At 36.0% G+C, this 10,321-nt stretch overlaps 1 protein-coding gene across 1 annotated transcript; it reads left to right on the top strand.

Moving 5' to 3' along the window:
* Positions 1–8,696: 8,696 nt before the first annotated feature.
* On the top strand, positions 8,697–10,321 carry LOC11422294 (protein STRICTOSIDINE SYNTHASE-LIKE 11). The gene is made up of 3 exons (XM_003595591.4): positions 8,697–8,932; positions 9,085–9,357; positions 9,813–10,321. The coding sequence occupies exons 1-3, from the start codon at positions 8,697–8,699 to the stop codon at positions 10,303–10,305; spliced, it is 1,002 nt and encodes a 333-aa protein (XP_003595639.4). The 3' UTR covers positions 10,306–10,321.

Raw genomic sequence — 10,321 nt, 5'->3', positions numbered from 1 at the left:
GCTTTAGACCCTATGCTTCCGCTTACTGAGGGCTCGGTTTACCGACATTCCATGAGGTTTGAGCACAAATAAACTTGCCTCTATCATCTTGCACACACATCCGTGCACTTAAACAATTGTTACCATTAAAAGTAGCTGTATCCACATTACATTTAAGCTCCCCCATCATCGGTGTTGCCCATCTATGCATTGGTACCACTGATTCCGTCAGCCCTGCAGTAAACCACATGTGACCTGAACGGTGCAAGCCAAACAAAATTTTTCTATTAATAGAAATTAAGATTCCTATTTACTGGCCTTTTGGCCCTCATTTTTAACAAAAATAAGTTTCTTATCCTCTTTAACAACAATTACTTTTCAAACTACATAGATCTATACTATGCCTTTCTATGGTGTACATAGAATTTGATCTATGATGAATTCACTTGATCAAGGCTAGGAAGAAGTGTTTTCCTATTTGAAGCTAAGGGGAAAAGTCGTCAGAGAAATGAAAGATTTCAAACAAGATTGATGAAAGAAGGGCGTTGTAGAGATGCCGAGCTAAAATGTAGCTTGGAAGCCTTAGAAGAATGCAAAAGCCATAAGTAGTGATTGCTCATAATCAGAAGCACAGATACTCGCTACAATTTTACTGGCCTCATAATTGAAGGAAGCATAGTATAATTAATTAGTGATGGCTGGAATAGGCGAAACTTCAACCCTAAGATTGACAGGTACGGTAAGTGCTAAGCAGAAGATTATATAGCACTCCAAAGTTGAGATTTGATTATTTTTCACATTTTGAAGGAAAATCGTACTAGTTCATTTCATTGTTCAACAAATGATCGATGATTGCATGAGGATCATAGAAAATATGGGGACTAACATAGCAAATAGGGCTTTTGCTGTGTGATGAGCCACCATGCTCGCTTGTTTCAGAGCAAAAACCACTCTAAAATGTCAACAATACTTTTTTGACAAAGATATAAGAAAACCAAATTAAATTATATCAACAATACTTTCTGTAATGACATCCACCACTGGTTAACAGTCAAAATAATTCCCACTACTGCACAAACTGGAGCACCGCAGAAGCCCTAGAGCTTCAGCATCATGAATCACCAGGAAACTAAAAGACCGTGAGTCTGTGATGTTTGAGCCATAATAAACACGCCAGTCTGATCGTTTATTACAGCAGTGAAACCATTACGCTGTTGTTGTTGGAAGGTCACAGGCGGCTTGTACTAGCGCACCTCTGCTACTACAGAAACATTGCTGCATGTTTGGTTAATGACAGCACGATTTTTACCCCAGTTCCTCTCAAGAAAAATCAGTTTTGCCGAATCAATTATCTCCTCCTTAGTCTCTTGATTGTTTTTTCCAAAATTTCTCATTTCTTGACTTCCAAAAAACCCATAAGTACATCGTAAAATTCATGTGTTCCTCTATTTTGAAGTAACTAATTTTTCAAATTACTTGTTATATCAAAGAACACGTCAATGGTATTCATTCCTGTCCCATATCTCCAGATGCATCTAAACCTCCTTTTCTATGCTACAAGTAAACATGATGTGCATACTGGTTTCAACCTCGACCTGGAAGCAGGTACAAACAGCTGGGAAGGGTATACCTCTCCGTCGAAGTTGATCTCAGGTGAGAAAAACATTGCGACAAATTAAAACCTCCATAAAAATGTCTTCACTCTTGATTTCTGTGGTATGCTAAGGCCCCATATACAAGGAAACTATTTTTCTTTGCTTTGAGATTCCTTGGATGCCTCTTTGACCCATATACAAGAGTTAAAGATGTGTCGAAGTAATGATCAATGAGGGGACTAAAGACATTAAATTAAATTGATTAGAATATCTTGTTTGAGGACTTTTTTGAAATGAAACAAATTGCAAAATTTAGATACACATATAAATAGTGTTCATATTTTCTTGTGTGTGTGTGTGTGTGTTGATGTTGGTGTCAGTGTCATGTTTTTTTGACATTAGCAGTGTCAGCATGTTTGTGTCGGAGGCCATACTTCATAGGGTTTCACTCCAAAATATAATATATAACAGTTCTTTTCATCTAACTATAGTTATAGTTAATTAGGCTTAAACCATGTCACTGTTGTTACAAGAACAAAACAGTTCGTGATGGCATTTCAAATTTCTCAGAACTCCAGGAAATATGTGGGAGACCTATGGGATTGAGTTCTGATTACAAGACAAGGGAATTATATATAGCTGATGCTTATTATGGACTTGTGAAGGTTTCTTATGATGGAGGTGCTGCAACACAACTTGTTTCTAATATACTAGGCAACCCTTTTGGGTTTCTTGCTGGCGTGGATGTAGATCCTAACACTGGAATCGTTTATTTCATGGAAGCTAGCTATTATCACAAGATCAGGTAAACCATTCAATTCTACCTCATGATTTTTCCATGTTTTTTCGCATTGCTATGCTAGCTGATGATGTTACTTGTGTGAAATGAACAATGTGAATGAGTTTGTGAACTTTCTACATTTGTGTATCAGACTATCAGACTATCAATTTCGACGTGTACTAGCGCACCTCTGCTGCTGCAGAAACAAAGTTTGGTTAATGACAGCATGATTTTTCACACCAGTTCCTCTCAACAAAACCAGCTATTCCCAATCAATTAGCTGCTCTTTAGTCTCTTGATTGTTATTCCATAAACCCCATAAGCACATTGTAAAATTCCTATGCTAATTTATGCTGAAGTTACTCATTAAATCAAAGAACCCGTCACTGGTATCATATGGAAAAGATGTAGATTCTGTTCATTCCGGTCCTATAACTGCAGATGCATCCAAACCTCCTTTGCAATGCTACAAGTAAACATCACATGCAAACTGGTTTCATCCTCGGACTGGAAGCTGGTATAATAAACAGCAGGACAAGTTATACCTCTCTGTCGAAGTTTTTTTTTTTTTTTTTTTAAAGTATGCTAAGGCCCCATATAGTAGGTCACAATCTACAGGCCCTACTAACTCAGCCGAGTTTGTGAAGTACTTTACGGATAGGTTATAAGCTGATTTTACAGAGTAGCTACCATGTCGTGTGCCCGTCTTAATTCGTTGTTCACAAGATAGGTGCAGATGAAGTGGTATGCGCACAATAGAGGAAACATCCGGAGCAACAAAAACAGCTGTGAGCACATCAAAACTCCAACTCTTCAAATCTGTCCTAATGAGGTTTTGGACAGTAAGAGTTGCCAAACTGACATCCATGGGAGTATATGGTTTTTTCTTCAACAGCCAACAAAAGAATTTTACTAATCCGAAAGTCAGATAAGTACAAGTAGTACTCACCCCTCCAGAAGTATAAGGTTTGATGTTTCCGTGAAAGCAAATCCATAGCTCTTTCCAAATGTCGATAAGTGATCCATCTCAAATTCTCAATCTATAACCCATCCTTATAAGGCATTAAGAAGCCTTGATACTACACCAAATATTACTTGGATTATGGCCCAAGGCTGCTTTCAAGAAATCCTCTTGTCGGAAATATTTAGCTTTGAGGATACAGTAAGTGATAATATCTTGGTTGATCATGAGATTCCAGCCTTGCTTCTAAAGTTAGGATAGACTATAACCATGAAGGTTGTAGAATTTCGTGGAAAAGAACGTGGTCAATTTCCATATGCGGCATTGATGATCCGAGATGGACTATGAGAGATGGTCAAAAGTGTGGTAGCAGGTTTGAGGATGATAGTGTGACATCTCTGAGGGAGTTGTGTACTTGCAATCACCACAACACTCAAGTCCCAAGGGTTTGAGGTGAGTGAGAGGCATGATGAATAGTACGAAACTCACTTCTCGAGGAAGAAAGACTTAAGGGATATTCCATTAAGGACGTTAACATAGCACATGAATGTATGCGGAGCTCGGCCTGTAGAGTAGAAATCCATTAAGGATGGATCATGGCTCATTCTAAAACACCTTCCACCGAAAGCTGCTCAATAAGCCCCTCAAATTTCCAAAAAATCCCCACTAGGGTCCTAACTCCCGATTGCTCTAGTTCGGTAGTTAAGACCCGATTTACATGTGGGTATTTCATGTTACTATTGACCCTTTTATATGTGGGCATTTAATGTTACTGTTGTAATATTCATCTGTTTTATTGGTAGCAACTAGCAACGAAATACAGTTCATACAGAATTTTATTCCAATTTTCCGTCTATGAATATCCGTGTGATATGCTGCAATGTGAGGAACTAAAATTTGCAAGGACCGATATTTCTCAGTACACTGAATAGTATCAGTGTGCTGAATTAAAATATTACAATATACATCAAAATATTGCAATGAAAATGATGGAATGAGTGTGCTAAATGATTTAGGAGTTAGGATAAGTAAAATCATGGGTTGTAAGAGTAATTACAGACCAAAGATCAATTCCTTCCATATAGTAGTAACCTATTTAATTTGATGGTCAGTAAATTTGTCATATCCAATAAAGAACAAGAAGTTTGGTATGTATTTTCATATAGTTGACTAAGCAAATCTATATGAATATTTTGACATAAATGAACGTAGGACAAGAAAAGAAAAATGTAGAGTTACTAAGCAAACCTTCTACGTCATGAAACTTAGTTTACTGTGAATACTTTAGACATAAATGAATGATAAACATAGGACAAGAAAATAAAAATATAGAGTTTCCAAGTAAACCTTATCAATCATGAAGCTTGGATGCATGCATGCTCCTTTATGAGCTTCTACCTTTTTTAAAAATTTACTGATATAATTGTTTATTATAAAGTTGGTGTGTACAGGAAAAATTGCTCAAACTTTTCAAGTTATGTCATGTGATCATAATAATAAGATTCAATTCCTCTCAATGATAATTTAAAAACTTAAACTTTTCAAATCCTAAGAAAACAACATAAAGTATCAGATATCTTGAAATAGCTTGGTGTAGGCAAAGGTTGAGAATGATATCCCTCAATTACATTAGTCATAAGAATCTTAATTTATTTATAATGTGTTCAACCTTTCAAATATTTGATCAGATCCTAATACTATGTCATTTTGTTATGTTAGGTTTTAAAATATATCCTTAATTATCTATGTGATGAGATATAATTAGATCAACTTGTAAGACCAATTTAGGGTAACGGTGAAAGCCAATTTTTTTTTCCAGCAACAAACTTAACTCATTTCATTAATCAAAGTAGTAGTAATACATGGAGGTATATAATCAGAGACTTGGCAACTAGCACAAGACAACGCCACTAGCTAGAAGGTGAGCAACATTGTTTGTTTGTCTCCGAAGAAAACTTATCCGGAAGTTTGGTAAAGAATATAAAAATGTTTTGCAAGCACATAAAATACTACCCCACTCTGTTGTATGACTTGGTCTCCCGCCATGCCGTCCACGAGTAGTTTGGAATCTAGTTCAATAAACACTTTGCAGAAGCCTAAATTCATAAGAACACAGTAGAGCTTGCTTTAGACCCCATGCTTCCGCCTCTTGGGGGATCGATTTACCGATATTTCACATCGTTTGAGCACAAATAAACTTGCTCTATCATCTCGCACACACATCCCTGCACTAAAACAATTGTTACCATTAAAAATAGCTGCATCTACATTACATTTCAGCTCACCCATAGTCGGTGCCGCCCATCTATGCATTGTTACCATTGATTCCGTCAGCACGCAGTACCGCGTGCGAGCTGAACGGTGCAAGCCAATTAAAATTTTCTGTTAATAGCAGTTAAGTTTCCTATTTACTGACCTTTTTTGGCCCTCTTTTATAACAAAAATAAGTTTCCTATTTTCTTTGCTAACTGCATAGATCTGTACTATACCTTTCTATGATGTACATAGAATTTGATCTATGATGAATTCACTTGATCGACGCTAGGAAGAAGTGTTTTCCTATTTGAAGCTAAGGGGAAAAGTCGTCAGAGAAATGAAAGATTTCAAACAAGATTGATGAAAGAAGTGCGTTGTAGAGATGCCGAGCAAAAGTGTAGCTTGGAACCCTGGGAAGAATGCAAAAGCCATAATTAGTGATTGCTCAAAACCAGAAGCACAGATACTTACTGGCCTCATAATTGAAGGAAGCATAGTATAATAATTAGTGTCGGCTGGAATAGGTGAAACTTCAACCCTAACCCTAACACTTTGAAGGAAAATCGTACTAGTTCACTTCATTGTTCAACAAATGATCAATCATTACGAGAGGATCATAATAAACACGCCAGTCTGATCGTTTATTACAGCAGTGAAACCATTACGCTGTTGTTGTTGGAAGCTCACAGGCGACTTCTACTAGCGCACCTCTGCTACTGCAGAAACATTGCTACATGTTTGGTTAGTGACAGCATGATTTTTACCCCAATTCCTCTCAAGAAAAACCAGTTTTGCCGAATCAATTATCTCCTCCTTAGTCTCTTGATTGTTTTTCCAAAATTACTCATTTCTTGACTTTTATAAAACCCATAAGTACATTTCTAAAATTTCTGTGTTCCTCTATTTTGAAGTTACTAATTTTTCAAATTACTTATTATATCAAAGAACACGTCAATGGTATTCATTCCTCCATATCTGCAGATGTATAACTCTCCGTCGAAGTTGATCGTAGGTGAGAAAAACATTGCGACAGAACCTCCATAAAAATGTCTTGATTTCTGTGGTATGCTAAGGCCCCATATACAAGGAAACCATTTTTCTTTGCTTTGAGATTCCATGGATTCCTCTTTGACACATAAAAAGTTAGAGATATGTCGAAATACTTCAGGCAACACTACATTGATGGTTGATGAGCAAGTTTTACCATTGATGGTTGAAAAGGGCAAACTATTCCTATTGAAATCAGAAACTCTCCAAAGTCTAATAACCTTACCTTTGATATTCCAAAAACTTTTTTCACTGGAAATTGCAGAAATTTCAGAAAACTCGGGAACAGTTACCATTGCCATTTGGGAAAAACAGATCGATTTGAAGGTTTGAGAAATTATTTCAAAGATTTTTCAGACCCCGGAACCACAAAATCAAATTTAAGATTTTAAAACAAAGTGAAGTTGGAGGGAAAACATAGGATTTGAAAAATTTAGGGATAAAATGTGACCAACATATTAAAAACATCACAATTATTATGATTATGATTGTGATGTAAGATGTATATGTTTAGGCAAAAAATGGAGGTTGATAATATGATGAGTAAATTGTTGTTTTAACATCCATTATTTCTTAGAAACACATGGAAATGACCAAAAAATCGTGTTTTTGATAATTTCCATATGTTTCTAAGAAACAATGGATGTCAAAACAGTAACACTCATATGATGATACATGTGCAAATATCCCTATTTGTTGCTTGGTGCTCGTATATTAAGATAAGATTAAGATGTGCAATGCCTATTTATTGCTTGGTGCTTGTATATTATTAAGATAAGATTATGATTAAGATAAGATTAAGACAAAGATTAGATAAGATTGAGATTAAGATACTTGGACTCAAAGTTAATGTTAATGTGAAAAACTATTAACAAACCCAACAACACATTACACACCCACTTTAGAAATGCAAAAGAGCCACCCAAATGAATTAGTGTCGTTTACGTCTGAAAAGTGATTTTCAAACTATCAACTTAAAACTGTCACCCATCAATTTTTGTTAAGTTTTTTTTTTTTTTTTGAGGAAGCTAAATTAGCCCACCTAAATTGGCGCTAGGAAAAATCGAACCTGAGATCTCGAAGAGGAGTACACTCAGGTCCCAAGTCAATACCATCAGGCCAATCCAAGTGGGTTCAATTTCCGTTAAGTTAAATACAAGAAACTCAACCAGGGACTACTGGCATGGCGTGAATGCATTTCAATGTGTTATTTCTCATGTGGGGAGGGCACATTTGAGAGTTTACTCAATTTAATTTAACCAAAGTACATCTACTTAACTATTTTTTAGTCCCACCTCCCACGCATATAATGTTTTAGAATTTTTTGGTATCAAGCAATTAAAGATCATTGGCACATTGTATAGGAGAGAAAGGAACAAATATGTTGAAAAAGAGTGTAAACTTTTTTTTGGATTACTATATTATAGGTACGAAGTTTCCACTATCATTAAGTAATAACTAAACTCTATCGAGAAACATATGAGCACGCAATGTGAATTCTCCTCTCCTGACCGAATTTTCTTCATACGCAAGAGTAAAAAATGAATCAAAAGATGTGTAACTTAGAAAGGTTGTATAATAACCTCAATAATATTAGTTCGATTTTTCACTTAAAAATAATACTTCTTAAATAACAAAAAAAACTTACTGCACATGTGGTGACGGACTAAAAGTGCAATTAAATCAAAATACTTTTATTAGTTTTTAATTTTAAGAAGAAAAAGAAAAAATTACATAAGCAGTGACAGACTAAATAGCTTTATTTTTTTTTGTAATTTAAAAAATCGAGCCACGAAATTCACACTGGGTTCAAATCCGTCTTGAGTATATCAAATGTCTCTACAGATTTTTACCATCAAAAGTGTCTACATGCAAGACAATAGCGTCACATTTTAATTTCCAAACATGTAACAAACCATGTTGTGTAATTCCACTTTCCCTAGTGTTCTTGCTGGAAGGTGGGTCCCGCAAACTTTCACTTGCTCTTTCACGTTGGTTTACAAGTAACAAACTTGTCTTATATATACATACATAAGATACTAATGTTGGCAAAATCAAGTTAAACATGTCTAGCAACATGGCTGTTATCACTGGGATCTTAATCTCCCTCATACTCTATAATTCATCATCTATAGTTGCCTATTGCAAATTACTGGACAGACTCTATCTTCCACCATCACTAACAGGCCCCGAGTCCCTAGCATTTGATTCCATTGGTGGAGGGCCTTATACTGGTGTATCTGATGGAAGAATTCTTAAATATGATGAAGAATGTTCTTGTTTCCTTGAGTTTGCACACATTTCACCATACAGGTATGTCGGTGTTCATGTGTTTGACATTAGCAGTGTCGACGTGCTTCATAGGGTTTCACTACAAAATATAATACATAATAGTTCTTTTTATGTAATTATAGTCATAGTTGGTTAAGGTTAAACCATGTCATACCATGTCATTGTTGTTATAGGAACAAAACAAATTGTGACGGAATTTCAGACTTCTCGGAACTCCAAGAAACATGTGGGAGGCCTATGGGGTTGAGTTTCAATTACAAGACAAAGGAATTATATATAGCTGATGCTTATTATGGACTTGTGAAGGTCCCTTATGACGGAGGTGCTGCAACACAACTTGTTTCTAATGTACTAGGCAACCCTTTTGGGTTTCTTGCTGGCGCGGATGTAGATCCTAACACTGGAATCGTTTATTTTACGGAAGCTAGCTATTATCACAAGATCAGGTAAACCATTAAATTCTATCTCATGATTTTTCCATGTTTTTTCGCATTGCTATGCTAGCTGATGATGTTAGCAGTGTGAGATGAACATTGTGAATGAGTTTGTCAACTTTCTACATTTGTGCATCTCAATTTGCCATGCCTGAATCATCAAGTCATCATGATCTTGAGATTCAGCATAAGTAACTTTTTAGACCTATAATATTCTCTTCTCAAAGCATGTATATTAAAGGAAATAATAGCTTATTTAAGCGTCTAATAATTCATAAATCAATTTTTGCCTATACACTTTATATACACAACGATAATGCTATGTTTCAACAATAAAATTCTTATGTTATTTTGATGATATGTTGCATTTTGAATTGATAGTAGTGAGTTCACACAGGAAATGTTCAATGTAGCAAATATTATCTCTCTAGTCTTGGCCAATTAAAATTGTGACCTAAATTTTGCAGGGATCTCCGGAATCTACTTAATAGCCGAGATATTTTTTCTGGAAGCCTGTTCAGATACAATCCAACAACGAAAGTAACCACATTGTTGCTCCGTAATCTAGCTATGGCAACAGGGGTAGCAGTAAGCAGCAATGGTTCATTTGTCCTTGTAAGTGAGTACAAGGCGAATAGAATCCGGAGATTCTGGCTTACAGGACCAAATGCATATACTTCAGATATATTCTTGTGGCTTCCGGGGAGACCAGATAACATCAAAAGGACCTCGAAGAACGAGTTTTGGGTGGCAGTGAATTATCCTTTTGGATCACCACCACCACCAGTACCTCCTGTTTTGCCTCTTGGACTAAGAATCAATGAGCAAGGTTTAATTTTAGAGGCTGTGCCTCTTGTTGAGGGGTTTGGTACTGGATCAGTCAGTGAAGTTCATGAAGCTGAGGGAAAACTCTATGCTACATCGTTGCGTGATAGCTATGTTAACATTCTCACAGCCTAGTTTTCCCTTAATCTTG

This window comes from Medicago truncatula, chromosome 2 (assembly GCF_003473485.1).
Source record: "Medicago truncatula cultivar Jemalong A17 chromosome 2, MtrunA17r5.0-ANR, whole genome shotgun sequence".
Taxonomy (NCBI): Eukaryota; Viridiplantae; Streptophyta; class Magnoliopsida; order Fabales; family Fabaceae; genus Medicago; species Medicago truncatula.
Note: the sequence above shows the minus strand (reverse complement) of the source record. Positions and strands in the feature narration are given on the sequence as shown.

Bases quoted from the DNA above. Each gene is read 5' to 3' on its own strand.
- LOC11422294 (XM_003595591.4), top strand. From the start codon at position 8,697: ATGGCTGTTATCACTGGGATCTTAATCTCCCTCATACTCTATAATTCA. The intron at 8,933-9,084 runs GTATGTCGGTGT...TTGTTGTTATAG, and splicing joins GCACACATTTCACCATACAG to GAACAAAACAAATTGTGACG. The intron at 9,358-9,812 runs GTAAACCATTAA...TAAATTTTGCAG, and splicing joins AGCTATTATCACAAGATCAG to GGATCTCCGGAATCTACTTA.